A 23,059-nucleotide genomic window follows, 5' to 3' on the forward strand; every position below is an offset into this window, starting at 1 on the left:
TGTTTTTTTTTAAAACTATTTTTTCTTTCTTTACTTTTTGTTTGTTTGTTTTTGCAAAGTCTCATTAAACACAGTTCAGAGAACCAACAACAGTCAGTGCAGGAACAAAGCAGTAATGGAGTCGAGTTCAAAACACTTCTGGTTTGGATTGACAATAAGGGCAAAGAGAGGAGAGACTGAGGCATCAAGAAATGAACAAGAGAAAAAGAATGCACAAGGCTGGGGTTGGATTTACAGTTGGGTGGGTCTAGAAGGTTGGATCTTCTGACACTGAGGCCCTACACACAGACACAGCTTGCAGCTCCCTGGCAGAACTCCAGCCGCTCCTCCACAGGGCTGTTATTGCTGGTGAATCAGACAGCAGGCTTGCTCAGGGAGTGCTGCTTGGCCCAACCTGACCTTTTCCCATCAGGGAGCTGGGGTTTTGGTGGTGGGCGAGGGGAAAAAAAAACCCACACCTATTGATGTGCTGGAGAACAGGACGCAGAAGACAGACAAGTGACATGCATCGATTTAGGCTGAGGAAACCCTCACAAGCATTCTGCCCGGTGCGAGGCAAAGACCAAGAGGGGTTCCTCTCGGCTCACAGCGATTACCAGGTCCGAGTGAGTGCAAACAAAGACACCTTGGAGGAGCTCCAGCCCTGGGCTGGGCTCTGCGGGGACACCGCTGCGTGGAAAGGGACTGCATAGACACATTGGCCAGTCGTGCAGCATTTGGAGTTCTGCACCGGTGGTGGAACGCTTCTGGCACCGGTGGTGGAGCTCTGCCCTGCGTGTGTTTTGCTCCCTTCAGCCGCTGGAAGGGAACCCACGTGCCACCCATGGGGGATTTGGAACCTTCTCCGAGAGGGCTCCTAGGACAGCCTGGCTCTCAGCAGTGTGGTCTCCCACTGTCACTTAATGTGACTCTGTGAGCTCAGACACCCCAGGGGACCCAGCACCTCCCACATGGGTGAGCTAATGGAAAAGACCTGCTGCAGGGACTCAGAAACAGTCATGGGCTGAGCACCAGAGGCACATGGACTGCACCTCTGGGGACCCAGACTGATGGCCTGCTGGATATGGGCAGCTTTGGGCTCTCCAGACAAATGAGGACCAGCAAGCTCAAACCACTGATGATTATTTGGAGCCAAACTGGACCTCACATACCTTTCCAAAGGAGAAGAGCCCACAGCTGGAGCTATGAAGGTACTCAAGTGAACATTGGCTTGCCTGCAGGTATCAGAGGTGGGAATAGTCCCTTTTAAACCTCTCTAGAAAAACCTATTGCTTTGTGACAGAAAGAGAAGACTTTCTGCCTGAGAAAACAGATCTGTGAAAGAGCCACAAGGACACAAACCTGTGGTCAGAGCTTGTCCCAGGCTCCAGACCTGGCACAATCTCCTTCAGTGGGAGAACCAGGGAAGGGGCTTATCCTGAAAATAGAGAAGCTCATTTCTAGTGTTGCCAGCAGTGGCATAGAACATCTTATTGTGAAGTCAACATCTACAAACAGCTGGATGTGATCCCAAACCCTTGATACACTGGGGAGTGGGTGGCGTGGGTGATGCATGCCCCTGTGGAGCAGGGACACTCATGCAACCCTCACACCTCTGTCTTTCCAGAGGGTGGAAGGACCAGGGAAGCCTCAGAGCTGGCTGAGTGGTATTGTGATAGTGTGAAGCCCCAGATAATGATCTCAAGTGACTGCACGTCTTGGAGTTGTCCTCCAGCAAGAACCGAGATTGCTCTTGGAGGTAAAGCAGGGCTTGTCTAGCTGACATGGAAATGATGGAGAGAAGTGAAGATGAGTAGCTTGGAAAGCTCCTCTAAGAACAGGGTTGAGTGACACAGCTCTCAGTGAGGGCTTTGGAGTTTAGCTCCATCTCGTTCAGGTGTATCTAGGAGAGTGTTAGGAGAGGCATTGACTGCTCCTGGGACAGCAGGGAAGGTGATGATCTAAAAGCAGGCAGCAGAGTCTGGAGAGCTATGGCAGAGGAGTAGCAGGGCACAGCCAATGTGATGAGCAGATCTTCAGCAGTGGGGCTTAGTGAAAAGTAACTCTATAAAATGGCTTTCAAGGCTGAGGCTGAAGGGTTGGGTTAAAGTAATGGTAAGCTGGGCCTGCTCCCAGCCATGCCAGAAGTGAAAGCTGTCACTGCCCATCAGCAGGTTGTCATGGTCTGGGCAGGAATGGAGTGGAGGAGGCTTAGCACAGCTGAGGAGTAGAGGCACAGTGAAAAGTCGTGTGTCTGAGGCCCAGACCCAGCTGAGCACCCATACACAGGAACACAGTGGGCAGAGGAGCACAGATCTCCCTCCCACTGCCCCATGCTCCACTTGGCAAGGCTGAGAGCAAAGCCAAGAGCCTTTGTGGAGCTAACGGGCAGAAATGCCCTCAGAGCCCCAAGCAGAAGAAACAAAGAGCATGCTGTCTTCACCTTGAAAGGTTCCTTGGTAGGAATGGTGCCCTAAGGGTGCCCCGGGGTGAGCTGGAAAGGGGACACTAAGGGGGCAGCCAGCAGGACCACCAGCTTTCAGAATACAGAGTTTCCTGACCAGTTCACACTGAGACAGAGCAAGCCCTTAACTGGACCCAGTAGCAACATCTGTTTGCTAAATTATAGGAGGCCTGTCACTCTGAAGATAAGTGTAATGGCTTGGCATGGATCCTCTTTTCTTCCCAAGAAAAAAGGGGAATTGCATCCATCCTGCCTCCTGGGAACAGCCACTAGTCCACATTCTCCCTGGGCAATGCATGGAGCTAGTTGTCATGGACATGGAGGATACTGGTGCAACCAACTGCAGACAGTTTACCCAGGAACTCCTTCCTCTCCTGTACTGTCTAGCACAGAAAGGCCCTATCCTCGACCTGCAAACACTCCCAGGTAGGACACAGGGAGATCCAAACCCTCTCCTGTCCTCTAAAAGCTCCCATTCCTCTCTTCTGCACCAGCCTCATCCCTCCCGAGGAAGGAGTGGAGGTGGCTCCAAACATGCAGTCCAACACCCTGCAGAGATCTTTGGTCACCTTGCTCATGAGCTTGCTGTCTTAAGCAAGCTATAAAGTGCCACTGCAAGGGACAGGAGTGGGGTGGGTTGGTCTTTTCCATAGACAGAAGGGCTCAAAGGGGGAAGTCCATCTGCAAGGGAGCTTGAGGAGGACACAAAGATGGACAGAGAGGACTCCAGCCTTAACCAGGGCACAAACCTGGCTCAAGATGACAAAAAAGCATCAAGGCAGAGTAGAGTGACAGCAGACTACTCTGCTGGAATCCCAAGTGGATTGTCTCCCTGGGAGGTGCAGAGCACACTCCCTACCATTTCAGCTGCAGCCAGCAAAACCTCAGGAAGTGCTTAACACCTTCCACACAGTGCTCACCACTCAAAGGCAGCATGGGCTCACCTACAGAGAAGCCACAGAGCTTTTTGTCTCCCATTCAATCATGGCATGTGGATTTCCCTCACTGCCAATGTCAGCAGGAAGGGTGCAGCTGGCTGCCAGCAGATAGTGGCAGAAGCTGTGTGTGAAGCACAACAACGTGCTGTGGCTACAGCATTCACCCTCAGGGTGAGAGAGAGGCGTGGTGGCTGCATGAGGGGAGCTAGCCCAGCAGGGTCAGCATTTCACAATGATGGAGACCAACCTCACAATGATGGTGCAGCAAAGCAACCCTACTCAAAGCAAGTGGTGACAGGGGCTGCTTAGACCTGTCCTGGTACCAGGATTGCCTGCTTAGCTGAGGTCCTCGTGGATGGAAGTTACTGGAGCTGATTGGTGTCCTCTGTTTGCTCATGTAATGGCCATGTGGCTATGTCCGGAGTGTGACACAGCTGCCCACACGTGGGTGATGTGGCACTAGAGAGGCTCCAGGTCTTCCCACCTCTGGCCTGGATCTCCCATAGGTCTTGGATCACATTGGCTAGTGGCACATGTCAAGTATCCTGGAGCACTCTGGACCCCATGTGTGGGCAACTGACCCGAGACCCTTAGTGACCATAGCTTTTCCTGCTGGCCATTGGCAAGTTAGAGATGACCTGTTTCAGGAGAGGCACTAACCATGGGCAAGATTTTGAGTGCAGTGGAGAATTATATGTGAGCCAGTATGTCACACTGAGTCCCATCAGCTCCAGAGCTGGCTGAACAAAGGTGGAGAAAATGTCTGGATTGTGGTCAAATCCAAACTCTGTGTTGAGTTTCATGGAACAGGAACATTTTGCCAGCCCTGCCTGAGCCTCCAAGAGATAAGAAGTCAGCCTCTTTGGCCATTACCAAGGTGTGTCATCAGAACACCAGTCTGGCACCTCTTGGCCATTGTACTCCAAGATCAAAACCCCAGAGCCTCATTGTAGACCTAGCTTGTAATGGGAGACTTCATCCAGTCATAAGGTAAAAGTGTTAAGATCTGGAAAGAGCTGGATGAGTTCCTATCTGGGCCAGATCTGAGCACAAACAGAAACTCAAGTTCCCACCATAATTTTGCTCCATCTCTGCTGAGCAAAGAGCAGTCATCTCCAAGAAAGTCTGGTTACCACCATGTGGCCACACACACCTAGCACATGGGAGAGGACATGATAGGGAACAGTGCATCCAGTTGTGGGGAGGATTCTTGAAGAACAGGAATCCTTTGTGTCAGTTTGGCTAGGGCACTTGCCAAAAACATCTGGGGTCTGTGTCACCATAGCACAGAGGAATGGTTTCTGCAGGACAGCTGAGTGCTTGGGGGATGCTGAGGGAATCCCAAGAGAGGGAAAAGCATCATGAGGAGCACGGCATTTTAAGTGTCTGCAAGGCTCTCTGTCGTCCAGGGAATGGCCACATCCAAGGTTGTTCAGATCTGGTTGAAGATCTAGATCAAAGTGATGCACTGAAGAGGATGAAGGGAGTGGACCTGTCTTCCTCAAACATGAAAAATCTCTCCTTGCCACTCCTGCTCCATCCCAAGGGGCTCTGCAGTCCCTGCAGCAGCCAGACAAATGCCTCCAGGTTTCACTGGTCCATGGAGACACACTCCTTCCTGGCCCCACTGCAAAAAAAGATCTAAGAAGAAGGTGACAGAGGGTTTGGCCGATTGCTGACTGGATCCAGCTATGTGGGTAGGCCAGACAAGCCTCTGCTTCTCCTCTCTGTGGAGGTCTGAAGGTGTCCCAGTTTCCATTCCTTGAATGTTAATGCAGCAGGGAGTTGGGGTGTGCACCTCCTCAACAGCAGATCCTTGAAGCTCAATCACTGAGAGTGTTTTAAGCCACTGACTGAAGTGCTGGTTTCTGTGATGGTTAGTGAGAAACTAACCTCAGAGTCAGTGGGGTCAGGAGGAGCAAAGTTGGAAATGATTCACCAGGTTAGTGGACTCATCTTGTGGTCAGGACACTTGATGCTGAGTTTGTTTTTATTTGGTGGCCTCAAAACTACCATAAGACCATATGAATCCAAGCCTTTTGTGATTTCTTTTTGCCTTCCTTTTTTTGGCCAAAGGCTGTGAAGCCCCTCGCAAGCACAGATGCTTCACAACTGCTTTACTAGGAAGAACAACTTGAGTTCATCCTTTGTGGAGGGAGAAGCACAGAAAGCTGAGATGACAAAAGTCACCAGATCTCTGGCCCTGACACTCGCATGTTTGACTCCATCTTGAAGGCCCAGTGCATGCAATGGAGAAAGCTTTGGGACTTGCCTGACCAAGTGCAGGTTTGAGCAGAGCATTTGAGCATCTGCTGCTGAGAGGCAGTGATGAGCAGCAGCATTTCTCCCTCAGTGAGGTGCACAGGCTGATGTCCAAGCTTCATAATTCATAATACGACTCTTCTCCACATCTTTCAGGGCTCAGACCTAACCTAGTCCTCCTCCTATCACTGGTCCTGGGAGAGGAATTTAGCCTGAGCTGCCCTGGTGTTTTCCATATTGAGGGGCTGTCTTCCTCCAGCTCCAAAGACACAGGCAGAAGCAATGGGAGAAGAGAGGTACCATCATCTGAGATCTTGAATTGCTCTGGTTTCATCCAAGCTTTCTGCAGCTTCAGGGGTCACTACTGGCCACCAACAGTTCCTGCCCAGTAATACTGTCCATTGCCATTGGCTGGACTAGTGGGGGCTAACTGAAGTCTATCCTCTTCTGCTCAGCCTCTTTGCTTAGTCTGAAGCTCACCACAACAACGTTTGTTCCCAACTTGAAGATCTAACGTGGTGATGCAGAGGAGGGGACTTTTGGGAGAGGAGTGGAAAATGTGTAGCTCAGGGCTTTTGTTTGTAAGGTCTTCAGAACCCGAGGGCCTTCCTTGTTAAGCACATGAAATGTGATCTGGCTAAACTCTCCCTGGAGTCACAGGCATTCAAAGACAGCCAGCTTTGTTCTTCTAGCTACTTCCTAGGACAAAGAGCCAAAATTTCTGCTTGTGTCAGTGCTCTGGCCACTGCCTACTCAGTACAAACTCCATTTTGCAACAGATTCTTTCCTGTGAACCATGGTAAAGAGAAGTGTCCATGAAAAGGAAAACCAAGCCTTCTTCAACCACCCTTTCAAGCTGAGTGCTGTTTTTTCACTTGAGGTCCCCTCCAACCTGCTGTGTTATGATTGATGCCTGCACCATTCTCAGTGACTGTGCAAAGATTTTGTTATTAATCTGCTGGGACACAAGCACTTGTGTGTTTGTAGTTGTTTTCCCTTCTTGTGACTGCTTTCATGCTCAAAGTAGTTGACTCTTTTCTTAAGCTAGGCCTGCATAATCTCTGTCCCCAGAGCAGGTGGCACAATGTGATGGGTGCTGTTCAAAGTGGCCATACCAAAGGCTAATTCTCACCCCGTCACAATCTTGCAGCAGTGCTGATGTGTGCTCACTCCTGAGTGAGGTTCACATGCTCTTTTTGGAGTAGACTCTGGACTGAGAGAGTCCACCAAAGCATCACACATTTAGGAATGGGGTAGCACAGTTGCTCACTGTTGGGGCAAATTTCTAAAGTTTCAGTTTGCATAAACATCTGTGGGTTTGGAGGCTTCCACAAACCTTGGTTCTATTGACTTTGGGAAGTGAGAGGACTCTTGGGAAGGGAAACTAGCTTGGATTTCCAGGTTTTTATCTTGCTGAAGACAGTTTGAGTATATGGTAAGAATAAGGGAGAACCAAAGCAGAGGTGGGAGGGTATTTCTGCTCCCAGGGTTGTTCACAACCCAGGAGGGGAGTGGAACTGGAGAAGGAAATAACAGCAAAATGAAAACACAGCATATGTCAAACTATGCTGAGTCTCATCCTGCTGGGTGATCATTCCTTGTTGGCATATGTGACCAGGACAGGCTCATCCTGCTCCTCAAGGATGTCCTAACCTCTTGCAACCATGACAGCCATGGCCTAGCAAGAGGGAGTAATCTGGTAGAGATATGTCTGGTTTCAATGAAATCAGTGCCCAGCCTCTCACTGACTTCATTAAGACCACCATCTAGACAGGATACTTGATGCAGAACAGTGAGTTTGCTCATGATCCTGAGAGCTTTGCTCAATTAGCCAATGTGGCTAAGAATGCCCTGAAAAGAAAAAAACCTGCCACTTTGGACTGCTTTGCTGCACTTGAATGCTTGGAAAACCAAAGAAACCAAACACAACCCTCCAAAACAACCAACCAAAGAGGGGTGAATTGTAGGAGAAGGGGTGGCAGCTTCTAGTGAAGTAACAGTCACGGCAGATTATGAAAGAGCCAAGTAACCCTCACCAGCTGTACTAGGAAACAAAACCCAAAGAGACATTGCATCATCAAGGGAAAACCAACGCACAGCCACAGTTATTTTACCTACAGAGCACAGAAGTACAGAGTAAGGGTGGTGGAGCTTAGTGTGAGCAGGCTCACACCACTCCAATGGTAGCGTGTTCTCCTTCAGAAGTTCACTGGCTTGAGTAGATAGTACATGCACAGCAAGAAAACGTTAGTGGTGTCTTGTCTTGACCCCACCTCAGATCTCAGTGGACTCTATTCGCTCAAGTCTGGAGGGAGTCCATGGTTTTTTCTCCTCTGTGTGTGGGGGACTGGTGGCCTTCGTGTTCATCTCATTCACTTTGTGCTCCAGGAGCTGGTTCTTCTGGTACATCTCCACATAGTTGAGTTGCAGCTGTTTCTGGTACTTGATGACTTTCTCCTTCTCTTCCTGCCATGTGCGCCGCTCTTCCTCGAAGTCCATCACCTGCTGCTCCCGCTGCTGCCGCTCCAGTTTCAGCTCTGTCTGGAGCCTCTCCACCTCCTTCCGCAGTGTGTTGACGCTGTCCTCGCTCTGCCGCTGCATTTTGGCTTCATCGCTCTCACAGGACAGTGGGTCCCGCAGCTTCTCACCAAGGTCCCCACCAAAAGGTGCTGGAGGTCCCATGCTGGCAAGTGTCCGCTTCAGACTGGAGACCTCCAGCTCACAGTGGTTCAGTTTTTCCCTCAGCACCTGGACCTCGCTCATCTTCCGCTGTAGCTCGCTCTCACAGATCTCCAGGTTGACACTCTTGGAGCTGTAGGAGTCCTTCAGGGTGAGGATCTGCTCCTCCTTCTCCCGTAGAAAGTTCTTACCTTCCTTCAGCTGTGTTCGTAGTCCCACAATCTCATTCAGTTTCTGGGAGACATCTGCTTGGGAGTCCTTCAGCTGCTGTTTGAGCAGGGAGATCTCACCTGCCTTCTGGCACACCTGTGGAGACAGCATCTGTGAGTCAGGAGGAAAGCAGCGAGGAGCCACCACCACTGCTTGTCCCCTGCCCTACCCATGAAACATTGGTGTGGTCTCACATTGGCAGAAGGCTCAGGTGACGGAGGGGACAGTCAGTGATGATGTACATTGTTCCAGCCTTCACCATGACCCATACCATGCCAAAGACTTAGGAGTTGTCCCTACATTTGTGGGGGAGATTTGATGTGTCTTCCTAGCTCTCGGGGACCTGATGCTGCTCACAGATGGATCTCATCCAGCAGCTAAGCTAAGTGCTGTTTGACTCTCACCTCTGATGAGTAGACACTGATGCTTTCATCCCTGCATTCTCACCTAACCACAAACCTGTGATGCCTGACCCCAAACACTCTGCTGTCAGCACTTTTCCCACTGACCTCAATGGGGTATGGACCTTGAATAAGCCTGAGATGGAAGCATCTCAGACCCAGAGATTTTACAGCAAGAGTGATATAAGCTCTGCTGAACATCCGTAAATAGCACGTTTCAGAGCCTAATTAACCCCACCTTCACTGACTTTCCATCAGGATTAGCAAACTGGGGTCTTCATGATTCTAGAGCTACATTTTGCCTCTGCACTCTTAATCAATTTAAAGTTTCTAGCCAGTCCATGGAAGGATTAAAATTCCTCACATGATCAAGCTGGAGAGAAAAAAAAAGAAAAATGTTAGCACTGGCTGTACAAACAGAGTGGGATAAAATGGTCTAAAAATAGAAACAGGAGAGAAAAATGTGAGAGACTTAAAAAGAGAACCAGAAAGATGAATTTGTCTTTCAGCCTTTTAAAGAAATAAAGTTATTAGGAACTGAAAACAGAGCATTAGAATGGAGAGCAGGAGGTGAACCTGTCTGTTGGTACCCCCCTTAGCTCATGTGCTTTATGTCTTCAATGAAAAAAGTCAAATCAGATATTTGAGAAGCAATTTCAAGGTTTGTCCAGCCACAGATGTTAGAAGAATTTAATTAAAGCAGACATAATTTTTACCTGGATGCAAAGACTTCAAACTATATTTAAATGTCATACACGATGGTGTGACCTGACTAGGAAGCCAAATTGCTCAGGAGGTCTACACAAAATGTTGTGCTCATTTCAGTTTAACTGAAAGCTCATACAAATGAAGGTGTCACTTCAGTGTCATCTGGTACCTGGAGGCCACCAGCCCATAGCCATTGTCTGTGGTGTCTGCTGAGTGCAAACAGGAAGATACTTTAGGTTATCAGAGCCCTCAGTGAAAATCTCATTCAAGGTCTGCTACAACAAGGCTCTTACCTCCCACTTGGTCTCTTCAATCTTTGGAAGAAATTCAGCCTGCTCCTTCTTGAAAGCCACAAATTTCTTCTCCAGCTCCTCTCGTTGCTGGAGGAGTTGTCCCATATCATCTTGGAGCTTTTTTTTCTCCTGCTGGAGCTTGAAGATTTGGAGCTGCAAGGCCTGCTGAGCCCGCTGTGCCTTTTTGGAGACCTGTTGCAATTTGTTGGCATAGTTTTGCCTCAGGTCCTCCATCTCCCTCTCCCAGATCTTCTGCTTCTCTTCAAACACTTGGAAGATGGCTGCCTCGCTTTTGTCCAAGTTCCTTCGCATCTGAAGGACCTCCTGCTCCTTCTCCCACAGTCGGTCTTCCAGGTCTTGGATGATGTCGTCTGTGGAAGGTGAGTGGAAAGGCATTGTCTCGTTGAGATGGTTCAGTCTGCTGAAGGAAGAGGTGCTCTTGCTCGAAGACCGCCCGCTGTCTGAGGTAGATATCCCGTTGTATCCCACGATGTTCTTCTCCACGTAGGTTGTTCCGATGCGGTTGATGTGGCTGGTGGAGGCACTCATTGGCCCCACATGCTGGCTGTAGCCTGTCCCATAGGTGGGCAGGCTCGTTAACGAGTTCCGGCCTGAATCTGAAAGGCCCCCCACTTGGTTTGTAGTCCTGTTAAGGCTGCTCTTGTCGAGTCCGCTTTTGGGTGCGGATGGGCTATTGCTGTTGGCATGGTTCAAACTCTTTCTATTCTCTGTCACTCCGTTGCTCTGCGGTGGGCAGAGGTTCTGCATGGAATGGAAGTTTTTAGGAACTACTGGTTTAAAGGCTGAGGGTCTAACTAAGGGCTCATTGCTCTGCAAAAGGAAAAAGGATCACGCATCAAACACAGCAGGAAACTTGATAAAAACACACATAACAGACACAACAGCACAGGATGGGGCTGATGGAACAAAGATGTTTTGGGCTAGCTCTGCATTTCTCATCAATATCATACCCTGGACCATTTGGACTTAACAGAAGTCCATTCAGAGGGCAGCAATTTCTCTTCCATTGCCTCAACTGAAAACAGAAAAAAATCTTGATTCACCCCAAATCAGTGTGATTTTCCTTAGAATACCCCTTGGGTCCTCTCAGTGTTCTTTGCAAGGAGGAAGTCAACCACCTGCCTACCAAACCTGACCAAACCAACTCTTTGATTTTGGCAGATAATATATCAAAGGACATCTAGCATTGAGAGTGTGTTACCCATTTGCCAAAAACTGAATGGAGCCCTTGGTTTAGCAGCAAATTTGACCCAGGGGCATCGTGTTTCCCTCCTGCCAGCAGTCCCCTGTGTGGACGTCATGTCCTACTTATGCTTGCATAGGAGAACGTAGGAGCTGTGACCCCAGTCATTGCTGTCTCAAGTGCAGTGACAACAGGCAAGGAACATGCTGAAGCCGTTCTTCATTTGAATGTTTGTTTTCTGCAAGCATAAGCAGGGCTGGGAGGAGAAGGGACCATGGGATGTAAAGGATTTAGAAAGGATTTTAAAACCTTGCAGATTCCTCACCCTGTGAGTGCACCTACAGAAACAAAATTGTCCTCAAAATGGGATTGTGTCTCCTTTTCTGCAGGTTGAAATTCAGGTGAAAATTAACCCAGGGGAAGCTGCTTTGTATTAGCAAAGATGCTTTGAAAATGCCTTCCAGGGGAAAGAGAGTGAGCACTGGTGAGCAGGCAACATTGGAGGCCAAAAATCTGGTGCCTGACATGTGGGACTTAAATGGACTGTAGGGGCTGGTGGATTAACAACTCAGGAGACAATGGCACCAGAAATAACACTGCTCAAGGCAGCATCTCCAGGCCAGAAATTATGGAAGTCACTGGAGCAGAGCAGCAGGCTGCATAAACCACTGCTGGCTCTGGGGATTTTCCTCCTCACCGCTGGCTTGGGGGCTTTGCTTCTGCAGGTGTAGAAGATGTTTGCTCTCCAAAGCCAGTGTGAGCCACGAGAACTGATCACAGATGGGCAGGAGCACTTACAGGGGTATTTTCCAGGCCTTGTCAACTTGTCCCTGACAAGGAGCACTGGGATTGTAGTAGTTTAAGGCTTATTGGAAAATTCCAATAAGCAAGATTGGGACTTCCCTGAAAGCTCAGTGCAGGATCTAAATAAATTAGATCATTGGATGTGAAAGAATAACAATGCTAAAGTCTCTATCATTCATTGGTTTGCTAATTGGTATAAAAAGCCAATGTATAAATAATTTCCCTAGCTTGGCTCTTGGACACTGTCTCTGTTTGCTGTTCCTTTGCTCCTCTCTAATTCCTCCCCTAATCTTGACTGACCAGATAACACATGAGATCTTGCTGGTTTTCTGTCTGGGGAGAGAGAGAGGGAGGAGTTGGCCCCTTCTGGGCTTTTTCTTTGTCTGGTGGGGGAAGATTGGATTTGTGTAATATTTCTAAATTGCATGTAACTGTAAATACATGTAAATATATTTAGGTTAGTATATATGCTTGTAAATTTAGCTTTGCTGTAAAATATAACTTTATCTTGTTTCCAAGCTGTCTGAGCTGGTCTGGTAAATTTTATTTTGGGGTGGGGGGGGGAGTTCCCAACTCACTACAGAGATTTTGAACATATGGTCAAAGCTGCTTTCGAGCAACAACTTTTGTTGGCAGTAGGCTGAGACTGCCTGTAAGTGGCGCAAAATTAAGAGAGGGCTTCAGATGCTGGAGCTACTGAATTGAGAGCCAACTCTAGCTCTGTCTGTCCCCATCAATCAGGGAGGTAGGCAAGGTATCTCAGGTAGGTTGGAATAGTCAGTGACTTAGATGCTTAAATGAGCTGAAAACTTAGCTGTGGAAGACTTGGATTCTTCAGGAACTAACATCCCCCTTTGCTCAACCCCCTGAAAGTAATAATGATTTTGTCTATGCATAAAAATGGTGCCATCTCCATAGGATGAACTAGACTGCCAGGATCGCACCATGGCCCAAGGATGCCTGGTCCTTGTTTTTAGAGGTGTGCCATGGCCATCAAGCTGCACCAGGGGGTGGGGATTCTCACCTGGTCTAGTTTGCCAGAGATTGGCAATATCTTTGGTGGGTTATTGGGCTCTCGGTACTGGGGAGGAGGTGGCATGTTCTTCTCATTGTTGGTGGTCACGTTCCCACAGATGTCCATCTTCACCTTCTCACTCTTGCGCAAGTCACCATTGATGTAGAGGGAATTGGAGACCTTCTCTGTCTTGTATGTCTTCTCCTCGCCCGAGTAGCGGTTGGAGGTCTCGCGCGTGGAGTACCCATTGCGAGACCCCTCCATCTGCCGGCTGCTGCTCTGTGTCCGGGTCCCCACGCTCTTCATGGCAAACTCTTGGTCATTGGCAACTCCGCTGCCCACACTCCCCATGGTGTGCTGGGAGATAAGTTGGGATGGCCGGGGAGGAAAGCTGTGGAAACTCTCTGGGCTAGGGTAGGTTGCGTCACTAAGAATGGGCAGCGTCTCTAGCGTGGCCATGGCAGTGCAGAAGTGAGTTGGAGGCACAGGTCAGTGGCACTAGAAGGAAGAAAAGGACTGTTTAAGAGGTATCTTTTATTTACTGTACCCTTTGCAGATCAGTATCATTTAGGTTGGAAAGGACTTCTAAGATCATCAAGTCCAACAGTTAAGTCACCACTGGCAGGTCACAACTAAACCATGACCCTCAGTGTCATGTCTACAAGGCTTTTAAACCCTCTGGGGATGGGGATTGCGCCACTGCTCAGGGCAGCCTTGAGAACTCTTTTGTCGAAGAAATGGTTTCTCATGTCCAACCTAAGCCTCTCCCACTACAGCCCGAGGCTGTTTCCTCTTGTCCTATCTTGTCACCATACAGAGATGAGCAAATCTTGAAGAAATTTGTACTCACAAAGGTGGTAGGGCACTGGAACTGGTTGCCCAGAGAAATTGTGGAGACTCCAACACTGGAAGTGTTCAAAGCTAGGTTAGATGGGCCCTTGAGCAACTTGCTCTAATGGAAAGTGTCCCTGCCTGTAGCAGCAGGGTTTGAACTAGATGATCTTCAAGGTCCTTTCCAACACAAACCATTCTTTGATTCTGTGAAGGACAGAAGCTGTCGTGTCTCACTGTATGGTACAGAGCAGATGATGGGACTGTTGTCCTGCCTGGGACCTCCAGGCCCCTTGGAGGATCAACAGACTTTCCCAAGCTTGAGTTATTTGGGTCACTTGTCCCGTGTTTAAAGATGTTTTTGTGGCCCTGCGCCATATCTGTAGGCTCCTACAGCATTGTTCCCTCCAGTGCATCCCTTAGGGACAATTCAACAGGGTTTAAAGCCACACGCTTTCCATCTCTTCCCTGGGAGTGTTGTCTCATAGACTTGAGCTTTAAAAAGATGCCTTTGTCCAGATGTCATCCTAGAATTTCCTTTTAAACCAGGCTTCCCGGGATAAACCATCCAGGCAGTGTGGGAACTAGAGCAGGGTTTAGGGGCAGTGGGAGGTGCAGGTTTTGGGTAACAAAAGTGGTGCTGTCTTGGAGACAGGTTCAGTGATGGGGGCTCAGCAGGGTCACCAGGTAGGGGAGACAGAGCAAATCCTCACTTCAGTGGGCTTTTCCCTCTTCTTGGTGGAGGGATGTTAAATCATCCCTCCTCAAGTAAAGCAGGATATATTTCCCTGAGAACGAGCTTAGGTTTGGAGCTCGGCTCCGCTGCGACGTCTCTCAGGGTCTTGCTATTTGCACTAATAATAGAATGGGGAGAAAATTTAAAAGGTTCAAGCAGGGGCTGTGCTGCTCCACTTGACTTCTATTTAATTGCATTTCTGGAGGCTTTTGCCAGGTGTGCTGCCTGGAGCCTCCTTCCTTTCTCCAGCATCTTGATCTCAGAACTCTGTTCTTTCCAGAGTATCACTGAATCCCAGCATGGTGGGGGTTAGAAGAGACCAGAGTTGGAAGCAACCAATCCAACCCCCCACTAAGGCAAGGTCACCCACAGCAGCTTGGCCAGGATCACAGTGTCCAGGTGGGTTTGGAGTCTCTCCAGAGAAAGAGACTCCACAACCTCTCTGGGCAGCCTGCTGCAGGGCTTCAGCACCCTGACAGCAAAGCAGTTTTTCTTCCTGTTCAGGTGGAACCTCCTGGCTTCCAGTTTGTGCCCATTGCCCCTTGTCCTGACAGTGGGCACCACTGGAAAGAGTCTGGCCCTATCCTCTTGCCAACTATCCTTTATGTACTGATAAGCATGGAGAAGATCCCAAATATGGCATGGAGCTAGTGGACAGACATGGCAACCTCCTGTGCCAGATGGAGAAGACACGGAGCTGATATCTATAGGAAGCTGGCAGAGCTCCTCTGGGGCAGAGCAGGCTATAGAGGTGGTCACAGAGGAAAAAGCTGTTTTAAGGATGTGCTCTGTTGAGAGCCACCATCCCAGCTGAACTCCTGATGAAGCATAAAGAAGATGAAGAAGCCATTGTGGTTTGAGACACACCAAATATGCCCCATCACAGGTGGGACAGGGCAGCCACAAAGCAGAGGAGGATGTGCATAGTGCTGTAACCTTCTCCTTTCCCTTTTGCACATGAGCCCACCCAAGAAAATCTCCAGGGCACTTGTCCTGCTCAACCACTGTTGATGTGAAGTGATGAGCATCAAGTGAATGTTTTGTAGTCACTGCTAATGACCTTCCTGCAGCTTGCACCTTTGTTCCCCAATGGAGACAGCTCCATGTCGCTCACTGGTTGAGCTTTAGAGACCTGAGCAGCAAACAAGTATCACATGGTGCTGCATGGAGACCCACTGCAGTCAAACCATGTAAGTCTTTGTCAATCCTGAGCAGCAAAACATTTACCAGCAGAGAGAAGTGTCCAAGTCTGTTGTCAGATCTGGCATAAAACATCTGGACATGTCTCTTTTCAGTGGCCCCAGCAAGACTCAAAGGCTCATGACCACGATCCACCCTAAAAACTCTTTTCAAAGCACAGCACCATAGATGCGTCAGTAGTGCACAATGCCCAGGACTTAATCTAGGTGCCTACTGAGCACTTGGAGATTTGATTGTGCTACACAGGGGCGAAGAGGACTGAAGAATGCCTGATTTAAGCCACACTCAACAGCTGGTGCCTTTCAAAGTCACAGAATTGTCAGGGTTGGAAAGGACCTGAAGTTAATCTGGGTCCAACCCCACTGCCACGGTTAGGGACACTTTCCACTAGATCAGGTTGCCTGGAGCCACATCCAGCCTGGCCTTACAGACACCCAGAGATGGGGCTTCTACCAAGTTTGATGGAAGCTAATTTAGAAATAACCTGGTAATTAGGAATAACCTACTCGTCAGCAATTTTGGGAGCCTTATAGGCTGTGCCTTTTTTTTATGGGACTCCAGCCACCTCAGGAGGAATGTGCTGGAAGGCCTCAGCTTCACACAGGAGAAAGGCAGTATCCAAATTGTCCCACACAGTGCTCCCCAGCCTCACTCAGCTGGTGGAGAAGAAATCCAGGTTACCTTTTCCTTGCTGGGTAAATTCCACAGTGACATTTACACGTTTATGTTGACTTTCCAAGGGCACAGTGAGGTCACTGGAAAGTTTGATCCTTTGAACAATAACCCCACAACAACAAACAGTATAAGCTAAGGAAGACAAATGTTCACAGTGGGGTCAGAGCCGCAGAGTACTGCAGCCTTTCACTGCCCTTGGAGACCCTCAGGCAGTGGTTTCCACATCAAGGAGGCTCCTGCTCAGGGCCATGTCCCAAACCCACCAGGATGTTGAGCTGATGCTCCTATCCAAGGTCAGTAACCCAAAACCTTCTCAGGATGGGCCAGACTCTGAAAATGGATTTTTTTTCCATACTACATTTTCCCTGTTTACATTTTTTTTTTCTTTTAATTGGGAATCATCCAATAAAATATTCTGGGGAAAAAAATGGTGATTAGCTTCTGTTTACTATAAACCCAGGATCTGATAACTGGAGCATACGGATAAGCATCACAAATGTGTTATTAAGGAGATTCTGAGTGCCAGCAGATCCCTGACAGAACAGCTTTGTTTGCCAAAAAGGGCCTCTTTCCCCCCATCCCAGGAACAGCTCTTACTTTTGTATCTTGTGGCTAGCTCCAGTTCCTAGTCAGAATTGGTTGTTTCTCAGATAAACTGGAACATCAATGTTTTGAGCACAGTGAGGCAAGGAGCAACACCACCATGCTCTGACCCAGAGCTGGAAGGTATTTTGTTCTCCTTACAGGTTTGGGGAATGATTAAACATTTCCCCAGAACAATTCTCTTGAAATCTTCTAATCACCTCCTTCTCATGAGAACATGAAGTAAAATTTGGTTTATGGGTGATTCCCAATGACAGGAACAAGGCAGGCCATGACTATGGCAGGGAAAGCCCAACAGATTGCCTTTACCGGCGTTTCATTCCCAAGTCTGTCCTTTAGAAGGAAAGAGGAGTCCCCGCCAAGCACATTTGGGCTTGAGCCATGGCAGACAGGTGAAAGTCACTTCCCCTGCCCTATGGTGAGGAGGCTCCAGACAGGCAGAAAATCAAAGCAGAAGTTTTAATCAACCTGCCAGCCAATGCCCTTTCCAGATGTTTTCTTTCTCCAGAGGCTACATCCTATCTGCAATTCTCACCAGGCTCCCAAGAAGACACCAAGCCCATCCCACCTCACAAGGAGGATTAGGTCCACTCAAACCACTCCTGAGTGATGCCTGTCAGTCTGTCTATCCATCCATCCGTCCTTCCATCCATCCATTTGTCTGTCCATCCAAGTACTCACTGCCTCCAAGACCTGACACAACCCTTGCCAAGCTGTGCCCTTGTCCCAGTTCACCGTGGTTAGAGCAGGAACCTGAGTGAAGGGACATGGCATAGACAGAAAGGAGGAGGGGACCCTTCCAGGACAAACACTGACTAAATTCCTATTTGCCAGCATTATTCTATTCATAAAAGCTGGACAGGATTTCTCTGCCTATCTGTTTTATTCCAAAGTACCCTTCCTGATAGGTGTCTCCATGCCAGCACCTTACCCAGGGAAGGTACTGTGTCTCACTAGTACAAGCCTCCTCTCTGGCTTGGGCACGCCAGGACTTTACACAGTAGTGCAGCTCACCAACATTTCTCTGTTCTATGACCTCTCTGTCCCATCCAAACACAGTGGCCCCATGGTCTTCTCTCCAGCAACTTTGCATTGGAAACAGCAGTGGTTTTATGCCTGATGCAGATAATTCAAGGTGAATTTCCTCAGCTGCAGTGGGTAAATTCTTAATAGCTACTTCTCATGAAGGTGCCCTACCATACCTGCAGCTCCAAGAGATAAATAGCTGTTGTAAAAATAATAATCCATAGAATCATAGAATGGCTTGGGTTGGAAGGGGCATTCAGAGATCATCTAGTCCAAACCCCTGCCATGAGCAAGAACTCCTTCAACTAGTTCAGGTTGCTCAAAGCCCCAAACAACTTGGCCTTGAACACGTTCAGGGATGGGACATCCAAAATACCTCTCTGCCACCTGTACCAGTGTCTCACCACTCTCACAGTGAAGAACTTTTTCCTTACATCTAATCTAAATCTCCCTTCTTCCAGTTTAAACCCCCTGTTAGCCCTCATTCTGTCACTACAATTGCTGGTAAAAAGCCTGGCCCCAGCTTTCTCCTCAGCCTCTTTGAGCACTGCAAGGCCACCAGAAGGTCTCCCTGGAGCCTTCTCTTCTCCAGGCTCAATGCTCCCAACTCTCTCAGCCTGGCCTCACAGCAGAGCCCTTCCAACACTGCCAGCACCACTGTGGCCTCCTTTGGCCCTGGTCCATCAGGTCTCTCTCTGCTGTGCTGAGATCCATAAGACATCTCCTGCATCTTCACACTTGCTTTACCCAGAGGAGTCAGTGGATCTCAGTGGATCAGACAGAAGACAACGTGCACTCACATAAGCAGCCACATGGTTAATTGTGCTGAGATGATGAAGACCTGGCTGGGCTGGTTCTGCCCCAGCAGGTTAATTGTTAACACTCTTGTAACAAAGGCCTTTGGGAGCCATACCTGGGCACTGTGCCATGACAGAAGGAAATCAATAACTGGTCTAAGGAAGAGCCAGCTCCAGCAAATAGTCCGAGAGCCAGGCAGTGCCTTGAGCTCCCTCCCAGGCATGTGGTCCTGGCAGGACAGGCAGCAAAGGCATGTGAAGGTCAAAAATTCCACTCCCTGCCAACTGCGGTAAGAGGTGTGCCTATGACCTTCACCAGCCAGGTTGGTTTGTGTCTGTTTTCATCAGCAAGCCATTGCCCACACAAGGGAAACAGGTTGGGTTTAAGGCTCTTTTTGTGCAGGGCAGACCTACACCAGCACTGTGTTTAGAGCTCTGGTGGCTTTCCAGTTTGTTGTCAGAAACATTGCGTGGCTGGAGGAAAAAAAATATCATCACATGTTGGGGTGATGGAGCAGGATAAAACCAGTGTAAAAGCAGTGACAACTCATTTGCTAGGATACCTTCAGCTTCTTGGAGACTGGGAGAGGGAAGAGGATGTCAGTAATAGCTTAGATGCAAGAAAACAACTCTAACAAAGCAAACCCACCCTCATCCAGAGAAGCATTAACAAGCCCTGGAGAAAAAAAAATTACCACTTAAACTCAAGACCTGTAACCAGACTGTGACAGTGTATCCCCGGGAGGTGATTGCATCTTGGTCTCAGCAGAGCTATCTGCACCTCAAAGGCTGTTGCTCAGGTTGATGTGGTCACTCTGGACTAGATGATCTTGGAGGTCTCTTCCAACTATGAAACCCTGTGCTTCCATGAAGAGCTCCAACAGTAATGATAAGGTGGAAGCCCATCTGCACCTCCCTGGCTGATCTAGGGAACATGGACATGGGCACAGGGGAGGACCACTGCAGTGCTGGAAAGGTCAGATGAACCTGCCTCTGTCCTCAGCACTCTCATTATGCCCTGCAAAATGCACTGCTTGTCTTAGCTGTCCCACCATGCACCTCTGAGAAGGTCGTCTTCCCCCAAATTAGTTTCAGATGCAAACTGCAGGCATCTTTTTCCCTAGGCTAAACAAACAGCCCCCAGCATTTCCATGCAGATCATGTCCTCCAAAACCACCACACAGCTCCTGCCCTGCCTCCTGTGTGTCATAGGCCATCACGAATTATCTCCTTATGACCCAAACCTGGCCAAGAGCATCTCCCCAAGGTTCCTTTCAGGAGGCAGGGACAGCACTGCTGCTCTTCCAGCATGTCAGCATCATTCTCAAGTTGCTTGTGTCTCAAGAGGGGCACAGAATGAACTTTTCCCATCTCTCACAGGCATTTTTTCCAGCCCTCAAGAAATTCTTGTGGCTCTTTTCTGCACCTCCTCCAACTCCTTCTTCCCCCTCTCCAGCGTCCTGGCTTGGTGAGTGCCAGGTTTTCCTCCACCACTGACATGTGACCCAGAAGCACTTGAACCTGTCTGGGGGAACATGTAAATGTTGTGGTTTTCAACTGCAAGCTTTAACCAAAACCAAAAGCTAGATGAACACCTCCTGCACTTCCCTGGGACACAGACCTCTCTGTTGCTGCCTATCCCTGCTGAAAGAATTGCAATGGAGAGCTTTTTGCCCAACTGAGAGCCAAAAAGCAAACTCAAAGAGGCAGGATGGAGGGTTAAGGATCAGCAAGTTCTTGTAGCCACATTCAAATAGTTCTCTGGTTGTGGGGCTTCTGGCTGTTTGCACACCTTGCATCCTTCTGAGCAAAGGCTTTGTAATGGCTACTGGGCTACAAAGACATGGATAAGCCCTCAGTGCAAGACCAGACTCCAAATTCTAAGAGGACATTGCCCAGCACCTTCTGGAGGACAGCTGAGTCATGCACACTGCGTGCCAGCAGTGTGCTCTTGTGCCCAGTGGTCTCCCGGGGTGCATTAGGAAGTGTTACTGCTGAGATGAGTGAGATTCTCCTTCCCCTCTACTCTGCCCTGGTGAGGCCACATCTGGGCTATTTGGTCTAGCTTTAGGTTCTCCAGTTTCTCCCTAGAAGTCCAGCAGAGGCTACAAAGATGCTGAGGGGCCTGGAGAAGCTCTGTGAGGAGCAAAGGCTGAGAGTTCTGGGGCAGTTAAGCCTGGAGAAGAGCAGCCCCAGAGGGGATCTGATCAATGCCCAGCAAGAGCTAAAGGGTGGGGGACAAGAGGAGGGGCCAGACTCTTTTCAGTGGTGCCCAGTGGCAGGACAAGGACAACAGGCAAACTGGAACCCAGAAGGTTCCATCTGAACATAAGGGAAAAAATTCTTTGCTGAAGCCCTGGAGCAGGCTGCCCAGAGAGGATGTGGAGTCTCTTTCTCTGAAGTTTCCAGCTCCACCTGGCCATTGTAATCCTGAGCAAGCTGCTGTGGATATCCTGCTTTAGCAGGGGGGTTGGACTGGATAATCTGCAGAGCTCCCTTCCAGTGTCCACCACAGCATCACAGAATGGCTTGGGTTGGAAGGGACCTTAAGAGATCATCGACTCCAACCTCCCCATCACGGACAGGGATGCCTCTCAACTAGACTTGGCTGCTCAAGGCCTCAATCCCATGCTGGGATTCTGGGATTCTGTGCTTTGAGCCTTGTCCCTTTTCTCCATGAGATGGCTAGGGCTGCTGGACCAAGTCACTGCAGATCTGTGCTCTAAGACACATCCAGACTGGAGACGTCCCGTTACTATATTTTAAGGGAGGTTTGAAAGAGGTTGTGATGAGCTGTGTGATGGTATGTAGTGAACACACCAGTCCTGCTTGGGCAGTAGATCCTTCTTTCTGCTAATGCTGATGTGAAGAACAGCTGATTTGCTAGCCCTGCTCCCCAGCAGGCTACATCAGTGCTGCTGGGCTGTTCGGCATCTCTGCCCAAGGCTTGCAGAGAGGTGTTGATGAGCAGCTACATGATACTCAAGCTCTGGCACTCTCTCTGCTCACAAAAGCACACAAAAAGTTGTTTTTCTTTCCCCAAGACCCTGTGGTTTGAGAGAACCCAGCAAGTTTTCCCTTGAAGCTAGGCAAATCTCCCAGGGAACTGCAGGAATCCATGGCCCACAACCAGCTTTCCATCGAGTCTCTGTTGTAGGAAAGATCTCACTCAGGTCTGTTGCCCATCATAGCCTGATCCAGCTCACAAATCTGGTGGAGTCTCAACCCAGATCAGCAAGTGCTCTACTGCTGCACTGGCAGCTTTCAGACAGTTCACTGAGGGCTCTGCCAGGACCACAGGAGTCATGGTCAGGGTAGTGGAACAGAGAGCTTGGGCAAGAGCAAACCCCACCAGAAATGGGATTTTAAAGACCTCAGCAAGAACCAGCTTCTGACTACCCCGTGGTGCTCTGCAGGGGCTTTTGTAGCTCTACCAGAGAGTGTTGAGTATTTAGCTAATAGCAAAGAAGGTGTGAATTCAGAAAGCAAAGCAACACCAAAGCCACCCTAGGTGCCTTCTCCTAGGAGCCACCTCCCTGTGTCCTAAGGCTGTTTTCTATCCCATCATGTTGCAGGTAGGTAACCATGTAAACCTACACTGAAGCTCTGTGCTACAGCCATGGCTTGGGAGGAACATCCCAACATTCCACACTGAGGAACATCTAGTTTGGGAAGATGGCAACCAAACTGTCCCTTTATGACCCCCACCTCTCCATCAGCACAACAGACACAAACTGGAACACAGGAAGTTCCACCTCAACATGAGAAAAAACATCTTTGCTGAGAGGGTGTTGGATCCCTGGAGCTGGCCAGAGAGGTTGTGGAGTCTCCTTGGAGACTTTCAAGACCTGTAAGGATGCATTCCTGTGTGACCTACCCTAGGTGACCCTGTTTTGGTTGGTTTTGATGATCTATGGAGATCCTTTCCAACCATAGAATCATAAAGGCTGGGAAATACAACTAATATCATCAAGTCCAACTTTCTACACAACACTTCCATGATCACCAGACCATGTCCCAAAGTGCCATATTTACTTTTTTGAACACCTCCAGGGATGATGGCTCCACCACTTCCCTACCATTCTATGATTCTGACACCTCCTGTCCCAGGCAGCTGAGAGCACTGAGGGGTCCACATGGGGACCCATAGCATTCTTTGGATAACTGGGCCCACTTAAAAGTCATCAGCCTCCCAGTACTTAGCCATGTCTAAGACATAAGGACCAAACCTGGC

General features: G+C 49.0%; 1 protein-coding gene across 2 annotated transcripts in view; it reads right to left on the reverse strand.

Annotated features, from left to right (window-relative positions):
* Nucleotides 1-7,653: 7,653 nt before the first annotated feature.
* LZTS3 (leucine zipper tumor suppressor family member 3) overlaps nt 7,654-23,059 on the reverse strand; it is a 47,234-nt gene continuing 31,828 nt past the window's right edge. For both annotated transcript variants that reach the window (XM_064151175.1, XM_064151176.1), the window contains exons 2-4: nt 12,967-13,455; nt 9,935-10,765; nt 7,654-8,628 (exon numbers count right to left, since the gene is read on the reverse strand). In XM_064151175.1, the coding sequence (XP_064007245.1) occupies nt 7,918-8,628; nt 9,935-10,765; nt 12,967-13,416 (1,992 nt within the window). In that variant the 5' untranslated portion in view covers nt 13,417-13,455 and the 3' untranslated portion in view covers nt 7,654-7,917. The remainder of the gene's footprint in view (nt 8,629-9,934; nt 10,766-12,966; nt 13,456-23,059) is intronic.

The sequence above is a fragment of the Pogoniulus pusillus genome, chromosome 11, assembly GCF_015220805.1.
Source record: "Pogoniulus pusillus isolate bPogPus1 chromosome 11, bPogPus1.pri, whole genome shotgun sequence".
Lineage (NCBI taxonomy): Eukaryota > Metazoa > Chordata > Aves > Piciformes > Lybiidae > Pogoniulus > Pogoniulus pusillus.